The following is a 14,295-nucleotide window of genomic DNA, read 5'->3' as shown; positions in this document are numbered from 1 at the left end:
ACATTTAGATGCGGTTCTGCTGTAGGTATAAGGAGCGGTAGTTCGATATAATACCGAATTAGGAGGGTGTATGTTAATTCTGTCTCGCTACGGACCGGAAATTAAAGGACGACAAGTGTACTCGGTCGCGGGCTAACAACATAAACCTAGGACCGATGCCCGAAGGCCTACCCGCACTTACCGACATCGAGCAGATAATAATTTCTCCCGTGCACATAAGCATACATATTCACCACATCCGTGGTGCCTAGTATCGTTATAAGGGTTATATTATAACCTTCCTCCGCGATGTGCCAGACGTTGCTACAAGGCTTCCGCGCCTTCCTTAGGACTGTAGTGTTATCCTTATTCGCCCAAAGTCGTCCTCGGCGCGTGTTACGCGGCAGTTCAAAAGGGCGTTTACTATAAGCAGACAACGGCTATCCGCGTAGCTCGAGTATCTCACCGCTAACAATCCAGCCTTTGCGCACATTTAGTACAATCCGGAGCTACTTCCAGAGGATAGTTGCGTGCTCGATCAAGTGCCATACCGAGAATTTAATAACGACGCCGACGCGTCTTAGAGCGAGAACGATTCTGAAGATAAGGCAGCCGCTATTTAGACCTCCGCCCTTCCGAGCACTCGGCCTACTAATTCCGAGGAAGACGATCTACGTAAAGGTAGGGTTTCCGATATTGTAGAAGGCTACGCGCACTATCACAAATACTCTGACACTTTATAAAGGTCTTAGCATCCCTAAGCCTAGCAATCTCCGTAGCGAGCTCGAGTAGCCTAAGCTTGACCCGCTACGCTTTTCTTAGCAACTCTAAGGACAACGGCTTTGGACTATAGCCTTTCCTTTCCTCTTTCCTAACGGCGAGGCTAACTAGGCACTTCCGCACACCTATCACGTAACGTTCCTGGACTAGGCGCGGCACCTACTTCGCTTCTACGACGGCAGATTTGCGCGCCACGAGCGCTTCCGTTATGCTGTCTTTAATACATAGATAAGAGAGTCGACGGCGAGCCGGTCTTGCTGGCTCCTTAACCGATAAGACGACGGTACTATCGCAACGCTAGACGAACTTCGTAAGGCGTTTTACGACAATACTCCTAAGAGCTAATCTTTGCTAAATTCTATCGTACGCTACGCTGCGCAGATTAAGGGCATTCGGCTATTCTAGACGAGACTTAGTCGAGAGCTTTACGCTATAGTGTACGACCTTAGCAAACCTAGCATCTTCTTTACTCTAAGCTCCGCGGATACTCGTTAGGACAGCCTTTAGCGCTTCCTTCCCTTTTACCTTGCCTAGCTCTATAGGTCAGATTATAAGCGGTATAGGATTAATCGCGACAATTTGCGCTCTAATCCCTACATTGCTGCTTAGCACTTTAAGGAACGCTTCCGGTTGTTCTTCCATAAGTTTCTTGTTCCCAAGTTCGCGATTAAAGATTATTAGTACCGCTTCGAGTTTCAGGGCCGCGGCAGCTTATACGTCTATAGATTTGCCTAGTTAGATCGCGATATCTGCGAGGAAGCGTATAGAAACCTCGACAACGATGCAGAGAGAGAAGCTTTTACCCATTTCTAGAGCAAGCACGTTATTGCTCTTAATCCTAACATCGCGCGCAGGCCGCCGCACAAGCTTTCCTAAGGAGTTTTTAACTACACTTCTGCAGATCTAACTAATACTATCGGGAGTGTTTCAGACGTCGCTAACCGCGTCTAGCTCCATAGGTGCAGCGACGCTTACTGCTTGCGTCGGAAGAGGGGAACTCGACCTAATGCTCCTAGAACCTGTAGATTCCGTTTTCCACGAGATCATAGACCGGCCGACACTAATAAGGACGCTAATCCGAACCACTGGGGCTTTCGCGCTCGATGCAACGACAGCTTAATAAATCCCTACTGTCCTCCGGCCCTCCTAGCATAGCGCGCGAATTAGGACCTGTCGCCTTGTACGGACCTTTCCGTAGTTATTAACTACATCGCCAAGTATTGCGTTAAGAACGAAAAGGAGACCTAGACGTATAAGGAGATTGCTCGTAAGTCTTTCTCTTCCGCCACGATTTGGTCGCTATTTGCTTACTCGCGGACAGAAAATCTAGCCTCTTACGTTTCGACTACCTAGCCCTTACTTTCGTTCGCCGCGAAATGTATAAATCGTTTTATCGGAGAGCGTAATTAGTCTACATAGGAAGTTTCGTACATCCTATTCGGCATTCAGCTCCACAAGAGCTCCCGCGGCTTTATTAACCTCGACTGTCGGCCCAACCGTTAGGTAAGTAAGGTTATCGACCTTATAGTAGAAGGGGACGAGCGGCCGGCTGGGAAGAACATCCTTACGAAATACTAAAACCGTAAGTCCACGTTTGACGACGTTAGTTTCTATACGTTTATTACGACTTTCTCCTACGACAACGGCAAGATTAAGCCTCGACTGCGTGCAGCTCCTCGGGTAGTAGTATACAATCCACGCTATAGCCCCGAGGGGGTCGAGCTCGGCGACTTCTGTCGTTTAAAGATCCTTTTACACCACCCCTTTGTAGACTATCCGACTCTACCATACAACGGCTACGAGAGCTGGGTATCAGCTTACGAGCACTGCAAGCGACATTGTACTCCGCATAAAGATTCCATAGAGGACGAGACACCCCTACCGGACGACGACGACGATTTCGAGCCGGAGGAGACGGAGGAGTCGCAGGATCTAGAGCGCGGCTACGAACAGCTAGCTGCTTAAACCGCTACCTGCAACCCTGCGGCGCGCGATGAAGATCGCAACAATCTTGGAGAACAAACAGAAGATTGCCTGTACTACTAGGACTCTTATGTTAGCACGTACGCGGACACCGACGTCTATAACACTAGCTGGTAGAAGACGCACTAGGCGCTGTCCCCTACTACCGGCCGCGTTGCCTAGTAGTCTATAGATGTACTCGAGATGCTTTCAGCCGCGCAAAGGGCGATTTATAATAAGGTGCTTAAGCACGCCAGGGCGCAAATTGTTACTAGACAAGTTGTCGCGCCCTTGCTGCTTAACATTAATAGCAAAGCTGGTACTAGCAAATCGTTTATTATCGAGGTAATTTCGGCGCATCTCCAGGCTCTTATCTCGAATTACGAGGATGTTATCTTCTGCGCTGCGCCTACCGGCGCCGCCTCGTATAGCATTGCCGGCTTAACGCTACATACCTTACTACGGCTACCTACGAAAGGAGAATTCCACCTACTAGGAGTAAGACAGCTCGCACACCTACAGAGAAAGCTTCGTAGGGTGCTCTACATTATTATTAATAAGAAGTCGATAGTAGGCCTCGAGACGCTAGACCGTGTTTAGAAATGCTTGTTGGAGGCATTTCCTTTATGCAATGCTCCGTTCGGAGGTGTTAGCGTCTTACTCTTCGGTAACTTCTAGCAGCTCCCGCCTATAAAGTCCAAGGCGCTATATATAGATTTGTCGTCTACGGGTCCGATACGAAGCCACTACGCGACCGAGAAAGACTGGCTTTAGGCTAAGAAACGACTCGGCGGAGCCTCATCCGAGGAGCGAAGCGGATACGATGTATACCGCCTGTTCGATTAAACAGTCGAACTTATAGTCCAACAGCGACAGCAGTAAGGGCAAGAAGCCTTTATCTCCGCGCTCGATAGTCTCCGAAATTGCGATATTTAGCGCTCGCATTAGCAGGTAAGCAACATCCTCGTATAGTGCACATGCGGTGCAATACCCTGTCCCCGCAATATCGAAATTTTCCGCTTTGTACCGCAATATCTCCACGCCCTGTACTTGTGTTTACTTGCCTATACTAAATCTCGCCGACTCTAGACCTTAACATCGCGCTATCCGACTAACCTTACTATGGCCGAGATTACCGAATTTGATCAAGCTATCCACCTCTATCTAACAAACGCCTAGGCCGACGAGTACAACTACCGCTGCCAGAGAGACGGGCGCCAGCCGGTAATTAAGCTATTCGCATTACACCCGAATCAAGACAGGATTGCCGCGCGAGCTACCGTAAGAGAGGCGGGCATGTTAGAAAGAGAGCTGGCGCTAAGCATCGGATGTAAGCTTATAATAACCGAGAACCTCTAGACTAAGCGAGGGATCGTTAACAGGACGCAGTGCCGTCTGTACGACATCGTATAGAGCGAAGGCAGCGATCCTTAGAAGGACAATCCGCTCTATCTTCTCGTAGCTCTTCTAAGAAGCTAGTACTATAGCCCGGAGATTACTAACTACACCTAGCGCGGTCGAGAATTTGCCGTCGTTCCTGTCTTCTGTTCTATTCGAGATTTTTATAGAGAAGGCGCACTTCGACGTCGGACGTAGTTCCCGGTCCGACTCGCTTTTGCTCTTACTATCTACAAGGCCTAGGGTATAACTATAGACAAAGTTGTACTCGATTTCTCTATCGGCAGGAAGGATCTGGCGCTTTTCTACATCGCCGCATCGCGTGTAAAGAGGTTAGAGGATGTATTGTTTAAGAGAGCCTTCGACTTTAATCGGCTAACCGGTACTAGCGGCGAAGGAGCCGTTATACGCGCGGCGGATTACTCTCTTCGCCAGGCCCAAGTCCTCGCGCGATTGCGTTAGCCTACACCATCGCCTAAGGAACTACCGCCGTCTAAGCATTTCGATCCTATAGACGAATAGGACTTTATAGAAGAGGACAAGGAGAATGACGAGGATTACATAGCAGCGTTAATAGCGGATAAAGACTTCTGATGCTTTAACTTCGTAGTGCGTCTGTTACCTTCTTCTATATGCTTTACATCTAGGCGCGGGCATGTGCGCCTTCGAGCTATCTATCCGATTATATCACGCGTTCGCCGTTCCTTCTGCCAAATTATCATCCAAGTCCAGCTTATTCTCATAACAACTATTATTATTATAAGCAAGCGCGTCGTTAGATTACCGGTAAGTTACGTCACAATAAACACAAACAAACTAACCTTCCTTTCTTTACTTTCCTCCGTCTTTAGCTTATCTGCTGTCTTCTTCTAACAACTACTTCTAACAGCTCTACGCTAACATCTATCTTGCGCAACCGACATTGTTGCTCTCTTCGTAACCTACAGTTCTAAGGTTCGCTTATCCGCACTAGCTACGCTGCGCTAACTTCTGCGTACCTTTTAGCTAACAATCCTACAGAATTATAGCAATTGCTACACCGCTGTAAGGAGCATTAGTAGACTTAACGAGAAGATATCGAGAGGAGACCGTAGTGTAGGACTTATGCGTTAACGAAGGACAGGAAGAGAAGACGTACGTAGTTCGATTAGCTAAAGCCGACTACATTCCTTACGACAAATAGCTTCTAGATGCTTCTCTTAGTTAGCGTTCTTACGCGCTAACGTAGGTAGAGCTAGATTATTCCTACATCCCAGACCCGCTTAAAGATTAGTTCGAGGAGGAATGGGAGCTTAATAACAACGGCTTTAACGGTTAACAAGAAATAGACGCGGTTGGCTCGTACGCGCCCTTACACCTGCTATCTAGTGTAACGTCTGCTAACCTTTTAGCAGTGCCTAGGTCGGTACACTTTACAATCTGGACGTTGCTACAATATTCTCGGCATCTACGATCGGCAGCAGCGACACCCACAACATTAGACTCTTCCCGTACCCTACTAAACAGGAAGGCACTGTCGTAGCTTCTCCCGAGGAGTAGGATCGTTCCTCCGGCATAAATCTCAATAGCCGGTATAAGCGACATCTATTGTAGAGCGTAGACAAGCGTAATCGCCGCACAGACAACCAGCCCTTCGAACCGAATAAGGAGGTAAAGGCCTACATTCCCGCCATTGCATATAGAGACCTAGATTAGGAGCAGATTGTGGACTATAATAACAGGGCTACAATAGTATAGCAGGGCGTTTAAGTCTTCCTTCGCGATCGGATTAAGGAATATGCGAAGGACATTCGCGATCTGCAGGAAGGCGAGGACTGCCGCATCGAGTACTAGGACAGTAACGGCATTAAGCAGTGGACGACCGCGTCCCCTAGAGGGAAGGGTCTCTACTACGATAAGGTTAATGCTTGCTCAACGTTCGCAGAGTTTGCGTAGGAGCAGCTCGCGCCTGATAACATATAAGAAGCACTACCGGCTACAGGGCTTCGCTTTAGAGGCACGAGAGTTAAGAGCGATGCTTGCGAGAATTTAAAGATACCTCGCTACCTCCTTTAAAATACTTATTACCGCAAATACCCTCTTTAACCTAACCTCTCTTTTACGTACGTCGGCTAACAGATGTTTCCGTGTTAACGTTTGAAGTAGTCGAAGTAGGGTAGTAAACAATCGATCCGTGGATTAATTACATCACTATCGGATTAATCTGATTAATCAATCCGGCGAAAATTTTAGCATTGCGCTAATGCAATTAATCAATCCGCGTGTTTTTGAAAGGATGAATTGATCAATTAACCCTCGACGAGCGGATGGATTAGTCGGATTAACGGATTGACATGAACATAATTAATCCGGGCCCGGGATTAGACCTCTTAATCAATTAATCCGCGGATGTTTAACGTTTGAAGCAGTCGAAGACAGGCGGCTAGAGAGTAGTTCCGTGTTAACGTTTGAAGCAGTCGAAGACAGGCGGCTGGAGAGTGGTTCTGTGTTGACGTTTGAAGCAGTCGAAGACAGGCGGCTGGAGAGTGGTTCCGTGTTAACGTTTGAAGTAGTCGAAGACAGAGATCTCCTCGGCGGTCTAGCGGCTGCAGAGTAATTCCGTGTTGGCGTTTGAAGTAGTCGAAGACAGGCGGCTGGAGAGTGGTTCCGTGTTGACGTTTGAAGTAGTCGAAGACAGAGATCTCCTCGGCGGTCTGGCGGCTACAGAGTGATTCCGTATTAGCGTTTGAAGTAGTCGAAGACAGGCGGCTGGAGAGTAGTTCCGTATTGACGTTTAAAGTAGTCGAAGACAGGTGCGGACGAGACATTTACTACGACACTGTTGTACTTAAGATAGAGAAGAAGTTGGTAGAACCCTCTTTTAATTCCGTTAGGTCTAGTATTATCGCTGAAATCGACTTCTAATCTACTCGCAACGCAGTCTAGTTTAGTCGAAGCAAGAACGCAGCACTTTTAAGTCGCAGGAAGTAAAGGAAAAAAACCGCCATCGTAGTGTCAAAAATCAGCAAAGAAATTCGGAACTCGCTTTTAAGTTGCAGAAACTTATAAAATTACTCTTGTAATGTTAAATCCTACGAAGAGGTCTAATTCCGATTACAAAACAGTTTCGTTCCGAAGTCTAAGAGCTAGAAAACCGTTGTGTTATATCGCTCCTCATTAGAGAACGATAATAGCGTCTCGCTTTATCTGCTCTATCTACCGGGTTATCTTCTCCTCGGCACCGTCCTTATCGAAGTAGAGGCTACGGTAGTTGTTCCTAGGAAACTGCGTTGCTTAAGTTTGCTTATCCTATAGGAACCGGGAGACAGCCTCCTACAACTACTAAATCGACAAGTTGTTGTTAAGCCGCGAGCCATCTGCCCGTATGTCTGCCCAAGTCTTCTCTCCCGATCGGATGGCGGGGATGTACCGCTGGACCTCGGCGGAAGGCGTAACGCTGTAGAGGTTGCGTTGCATATCTACGCCGGACTAGTGAAAATCCCTCCGGTCCTACGCTAGGAGGTAGGGCCTATCCCTATTAAGTAGATCCGTTCCGACTCGTGCCAAATCGCGACCGTTAGGCTTAAGAGGGTAGATAAAGAAACCGAGGTTGTGACGTCCAGATTGGCGATCGAGGTAAATAGACTGAGCGCCGACGATAGCCTAACTAGCCCTCTCTCTAACGATATGGCTAATTGCGCATATGTTAGCTCTATTTCTATCAGGTGTTAGTTAGGGGTGCGTACTAGTTGGCCATTTCCATTTCCTGCTTCGCGCTAAACATCCTATAGCGCAAGACCTTCTAATCTGTTTTATGCTAGACTTAGACGCATCCATCCGGTTAAGGAATCTTCTAGGCGGGAGCTCCTAGCTTAGGATTATCGGGATCGAAATAGTCGGTAGGCACCGAACGCGGGATATAGTACTACTTCGGAGCTAGAAATTTATTACGGTAGTCTCTGTTTGCACCGAACGAAGCAAGAGGCGGTCCGAGAGGAAGCGGAACGTTAGCTATTGCGATGGCGGAGGGGTAGAGGAATTTCTAGGACGTAAATGTTAGCGAATAAACCATCTGTATAGCAACATTGCACCTGCCTAGTAGATGTTTAAAGTGTTAAGGTGTGTTGTAGTGTATGCTAATAATTGTTGCGCAGTGTTGCAAGTAGTAAAGGGTTGTTTAAAGTAAAGAAGGTAGAAGGTAGAGAGGGAAGGAGAGAGGGTTGAGAACGGTTAAAGGAAGTAGTTTTAATGCCGTGCAGGGCGACACTGCGGTCCGTGCACTAGGCAACCACGTCCGGTCGCGTAATGTCGTAACGTGCGCCTAGTACGTGTTGCTCGTAATGCTCGTGTTGTAAATACTAGCTAACTAGCTAAGGTAAGATCTTACCCTAGTAAAATAAAGTCGGACAGTAAAGTTTTACTATAGTAAACTAAAGTCGGACAGTAAGATCTCACTGTAGTGAAGTAAAGTCCACGCGTTAAAACCTTGGCGCAGGTGAAGTAAAGTCCACGCAATACCCTATTATATAATCTTAGACGAGAGTACGAGCATTAGGAGCCGCATGTGCTAGGCGTGTCATGCGTACTGCCGGATCGCGACGCTCGGTGTACGGACCGTAGTGTCGCCCTCTACGACATTAAAACTACTTCCTTTGACCGTTCTTAACCCTCTCCCCTTCCCTTATATCGCCCTCCTTCGACAACCTTCTTCGACGAACTTCTTCGACGAACTTCTTCGACGACCCTCTTCAACAACATCTCTTTACAACCGACTTCAACTCCCTTACCCTTTCGCCTATTACTAGGCATTACTGTATGTTTTCCGCAATGTGGACCTTCTTATGCCTTAGCTAACATCCGATTTAGCGAAATGTCTTCTACTACTATATGCGTTACCTGCGGCACTAAGACTACTACTAAGTGCACCGCGTGCTTCCGGGTCTAGTACTGTAGCAAGGCCTGCCAGCAATCTTACTAGACGACCTATAAGCTATTCTGCCTTAACAATCGAGCTGTTCCGAAGTCAGAGAATTTTAAGGGATGTAGAAGGCCTGCCCTAATCGGCCGTTATCTATATAGCACATTCCTCTTCGATAGCAGCAAACAGGATGTAATCTTCCCTAACGGCCCGAACGGTCAAGCCATTATTTAGTTGTAGTTCCTCGAGGTCTGGGGAGGAATGCGTATGTACAAGGGTGTTAATCGCCTAGTGTTTAGGGTTAAGAAGAAGTACGTTAACTAGGACGGCCTAGCCGACAACGTGTTCGTGTAGAGATTGCATACCTAGTATATAGAGGAGGAATACCGCCAGCTCCATCCTACTATGTAGCGACCTTAGGATATAACTCCAAATAGGATATACAACATCGGTGTAGGCATTCGCACCGTAGGGGGGGAATTTCTCGGTAGTAGGAACGAGTTGTGCGAGAACGACGGACTCGGCACTCTAAAGATAGCTAGAATTAGAGCTGCCTGCACTGTCGCTGTCTGATTAGGTTAGTAGTTACGACTCGACCTTCCTTATAGGCGGCATTGTCTCTTAGTCTTTTGGGCTTTATTAATGTTCCGGTTTGGTTCGGCACCTATGCCTTCTCGTTCTGATTTTCGTATTCTCTTGCTTCTTACGTTGTTGCGTTCTCTTTCTCAATTCCGGATTCGCTTGCTAATTCCGTTGGTGCTTTCTCCTTCTAATATCCGGATTCGCTTGCTTCTTACGTTAATGTTTTGTTAATTACTTAACTTTGCGATAGCAAAAGCGATGCATAGCCTAGGTATAGGCACGCGGTGCAGATACTCCTCTTAAGTGCACTAAGCATAACATATTACTCTTCTAAACAAATTAATCTAGCGAAGACTCTGTCTCTTAGTAATTGAATGTGAAAACTAATAGTACTACTACTCTAAGGCCTATAGGACTAAGTAGGTGACGTCGCAAGCTCGAATTTCGCCTTTCCGGACATAGTTAGCCCTTCACGTTACATTACTAAGGCCTCACGTGTTGCCGCGTTCACACTGTATAGACATCTCTAAGAAAACCTTTAGGGCTCGCGACTTATCTAGCTACAACACTGCAGTCCGGTCGCAAAGGCGTTGCACCTATAGGTCCTATCTTCCTCCCTACTTACCCGAGAAGTTTCGCGCGCGCGTCACGTCGTAGCTCGGACCAACAACAAGCTATCCGCCTCTCCGCCCTTCCTAGAAACAGCGAGCATCCGCTATTCGCAGCATTCGTAAAGGTTGCCGCATGCACTATGGAGATAGCTATCGGCATAGTTACTACTCTCGCAATGTTCTCTTGCCTCCTCCTCGCCCTGCTAGTCTGGCTCCGGTTCGACAAACTTATTCGCGCTAGCTCCGTTATTACCATTCCCTCTTCCGCTCGGCCTTCTTATCCGGCTTTAACTCGAGTAAGGACTCTGCCCGTAGATTTACTGCCCGCGTATTGCTCGCGCAATCGCCAACAGGCCAGGTTCGTCTCTTGTCTTCGACGTTTAGGGTTCTCGCTTACACTCTATAGTTTTCTCTACGACAACGACCAGACGTTCTCTTTTAACGGTAACGATGTATCTCTATCATCAGCCTGTTTTATGCGTAGTGCGCTTTCGAAAACTTCTCCGCCTCTGGACAGGACTTCTCCCTCCTTACCTTCCTTAAGTTCGTCGAGCTTAAATCGCTCTTCTCCATCTACTTGCCCTCCTCTTCTTGCTTGCTCTGTTAGACGGCCCGCGACACCGATACTAAATCGTCTTGTTCGGCCGATCTCGACGACTCCGGATAGCTAGTAGCACATTACGGAGCAACAATAGCTTAGTAGGTTCTTTCTTTCCTTATTCTCCTACCTAGCTAACCTGCCCTTTTAGATGCGAATAACGCCAATCGTCGACGATAGGTCAGGGTTGGCGTAGTTATGAACGATCCTTCGATTGCGGCAGAGTTACCTCCCTACGGAGGCTATATAGGGACCAAGTACGAGTCGACCTATAAGAGAGGCGCTAAGGAGAAAAAGTATGCTCGCTGTATTTAGGATAGTTGCAAATGTTCTCTTCGACAGTAAGGAAAGACATCGTATTTAGATAGGAGGATATAGAATACCTATGTCCCTACGGGCTTTAACGGCGTGTTCGTCTTACGTACATTCTTGCATTTTAGTAGTAACTTTTGTGTACAGATTAGACTTCTGTCTATCACCTGTCCGTCGTCTTACGTTAAGTTAAGAAACCTCTTAAGCTCGTATTATTACGAATTACGATCCGGCCCCCTAGACAGTAATCTTGCGATCGCTAGGAACTGCGCGTTGCCTCGTGTTTAGTGTTCGCTAACGGATATTGCGGTATGTCGTACTACATACTGAAAATTTCATATGTAATATCCTCGAGCAAACCGACATATAGAATAATTGTCGCATATCCTTCTCCCGACGACTTTCTACTTATCTTGCGCCGTAGGCACAAAGTACTACATAGTAGCCGCCGGAGGTAAAAGGCCCGCTACCGAAGCGATAATATATCGCAATCTCTCTTCTACGTAATATTATCGGCTCTACGCTGTTCTAGACTAGGATACTATACCTCGCAATCTTATAAGAATCCGCTATGCTTCCGCTAGCTCCGATACCTGGTATTGCGGCCGGCTCTAAATATCGAGAATTAATAGGCTTCTCTATACTTTTAAACGCTATAGGCCTCTAGTCTTATCGGCTCTGCAATATCTTATATTGCGAACCTACTGCTTCTACCCTTTGTACATCTCTATCCTTCTTCGCTTTTCTACAATGCCTAATACTCGTCGTAAGCGTGCAGGTACTACACCTTCTACTTAGGTTATTAAGAAAGTCCGGTCTTTTAATAACTAATCTCCTCTCCCCGCGACCGTTAACACACTACCGGCCAGCTCTCTAGATAGCGCGCTTCCGGAGGTCCCTTTGCCCACCGCTAAGTAGGAACTCGTAGCGTCGAATGTCGCTATACCGCCTCTAAGCTCGTAGACCGCTGCTCTACCTACTACGCCGCCTCCTCGAAAGCTAGACGATAGTTAGCAATTTGTAACGCTAATCCGCTAGAAGACATGTTATCATACTAGAGAATAGATCCGCGACTACTCCCCTCTTAGAGCTCTATGTCCCTCGAGCTCGCCGTTCTAACCGGAGCAGTCTCCTCTACCCCTATCGCCTCCGCTGCTAGATAGTCCTGCGAGCAAGAAGTATAGCACGACTAGCCTAGCGCGACAGGCAATAAAGGGACTTGGAATCTTCTAGTCGAAGGAGCTACTCCTGTTATCTTCTACAGGCGCAGAGTCGTCGCCCGCTCGTGTCCTTGTACTGTCGTCCCCTAAGGTTCCGGAGGCACTCGAAGAAGCCAATAGCGACAGGGATGAATTCTTTAGTTTTATTAGCGTCCGCATTTCACGTACTCTAACGCCGACTAAGCGTCCCTTCTGGTAGGAGGACGTAGCTGCGATAGTAGGCGAGCTAGTCGTTATAAGTATCGTTGTAAGTGCTCCTTACTTACATTCAGGACCTTACGCTAATCAAGATATCTAGTTTAGCGACGAAGATACTGCGCCCTCCTAAGCACGCCTCGCCGGCATAGAGGATCCGCACCCTTGCCCTCCGTTGTCGATCCCTTAGATTGCGACTAATATTAAGAAGGAGATAGCGGACGAGAAGCGAGCCGCAAGCGAGGCGAAGAAAGACAACAAGGCCGGTAACGAGGTTAAAGGCGAGAAGAAGTCGAACTTCTAGCCTAAGCGCAGAGGCAGGGGAAGGGGCAAATGACCTGCGAGTCCTACCTCGTCGCCGTTGGCAAAGGAAGCTATAACTTAATTAAGGATTACAGCTCGACATTAAGAGCATTGGTGTAGCTAGTTAGTACGACTCGCTCGTCTTAGGTTCGATTCCCTTTCTTGGTTTGATATGTATAACATTAACGATGTTAACACTCCGGTGTCTTTAATGTAGTTAATGTTATGTATCTCTTTTTAAAGGGCTATAGTAGCAAATAATTTTCCTTCTTTATTAAGAGCATTGGTGCAGCTGGCTAATATACCTCGTTCGTCTTAGGTTCGACTCCCTTTCTTGGTTTGATGTGCATTACATCGACGATGTTAACACTCCGGTGTCTTTAATGTAGTTAATGTAATGCATGTCTTTTTGTCTTCTTGTAACTAGGTACGTAATAAACATTATAATTTTTAGAGTAAGTAGCTTAGTATATAACGTACCTCGGGCACATCCTTGGACGTAGTCCGCTAGAAACCTTGTAACTATTAGCATTGCCAATGCCAGCCATGCCAATAACATGCCATGCCAACAAGCTCACTGCTTTATGCCAACCAGAAAGTGGAACTGTGACGTGACCCAGCTCTTCATCCACGACTTCGATGAGATCAGACTCCAGAAAGTAGCATTCCCCTCCTTCTCGGTGGGAATGCAAAGCTCATGGCGAGAGATATAAAGCAGCCCGCAGATGCTCTCTGACAACGACAACATCAATCTCTCAGCTCTCCAGCGACAACAACGAAGTAGATCACTTTAATCTGATCCACAACGACCAGTCCCGATCGACATTCAACTCAGCCAACAATCAGCCATGCATGCCTCTTCTACCGCAGTCCTCGCCTTGGGCATGTTCGGTTTCGCCACCGCCGATTTTTACATCTACGCCCAGACGAGCTATGGCCTTCAGGACGGTGGAGGAGCCGCAACTCGTGCCGACGGCTTCAAGTTCTACAACGGTCCTCCGTCCTGTGACGATGTGAATAGCTCCATCTATCAGCACGCCGTCGACGACGCCAGCTACTCCGGCGTACGGTGCAAGGGCTGCGTGAACGCAGGCGGGAGCGCCAACCCCAAGGCCAGCAGGGCGCCAACTCTGCTGGAATGGAACAACGAAATAGGACACTTCAGTGAGTGCAGATCAAAATTTATCTTGCCGTCTCGTGGACTTGTGCTGATCGGATGGGCATCTAGCCTGGTACGCTGACCGCAACGGTAACTTCGTCCTATCTCATGTGGATCAGAACCGCTCTGTGCACTTCTTCTCGCCGCAGGCTCGAGTCTTCGGCGACGCGACGACGCTAACTACGGGCGCTAAGAATTCAGCTAATTAAACGCCGTGTGTAAGGAAAGTGCATAGAGGGTCTAAGCTAGTTTCGACATGTTTGTTAGGGCGCAGCGCAATTTTTTAACTAGACAAAGTA

General features: G+C 47.5%; 3 protein-coding genes across 3 annotated transcripts; all 3 read left to right on the top strand.

The window, feature by feature from the left end:
- Positions 1–2,925: 2,925 nt before the first annotated feature.
- On the top strand, positions 2,926–3,321 carry MYCGRDRAFT_43924 (uncharacterized protein; the record flags this gene model as incomplete). The annotated part of the gene is made up of 1 exon (XM_003851688.1): positions 2,926–3,321. The coding sequence occupies one exon, from the start codon at positions 2,926–2,928 to the stop codon at positions 3,319–3,321; it is 396 nt and encodes a 131-aa protein (XP_003851736.1).
- Positions 3,322–4,362: 1,041 nt separating this feature from the next.
- On the top strand, positions 4,363–4,581 carry MYCGRDRAFT_44189 (uncharacterized protein; the record flags this gene model as incomplete). The annotated part of the gene is made up of 1 exon (XM_003851689.1): positions 4,363–4,581. A coding segment is annotated over one exon (219 nt), but the record flags the coding sequence as incomplete, so codon positions are not given.
- Positions 4,582–13,685: 9,104 nt separating this feature from the next.
- MYCGRDRAFT_94089 (uncharacterized protein) lies at positions 13,686–14,078 on the top strand (the record flags this gene model as incomplete). Its single annotated transcript, XM_003851690.1, has 1 exon — positions 13,686–14,078. The coding sequence occupies one exon, from the start codon at positions 13,686–13,688 to the stop codon at positions 14,076–14,078; it is 393 nt and encodes a 130-aa protein (XP_003851738.1).
- Between the last annotated feature and the right edge of the window lie 217 nt (positions 14,079–14,295).

The sequence above is a fragment of the Zymoseptoria tritici genome, chromosome 6, assembly GCF_000219625.1.
Source record: "Zymoseptoria tritici IPO323 chromosome 6, whole genome shotgun sequence".
Lineage (NCBI taxonomy): Eukaryota > Fungi > Ascomycota > Dothideomycetes > Mycosphaerellales > Mycosphaerellaceae > Zymoseptoria > Zymoseptoria tritici.
The sequence above is the reverse complement of the archived record's forward strand: the minus strand, read 5'-3'. Positions and strand labels throughout refer to the sequence as shown.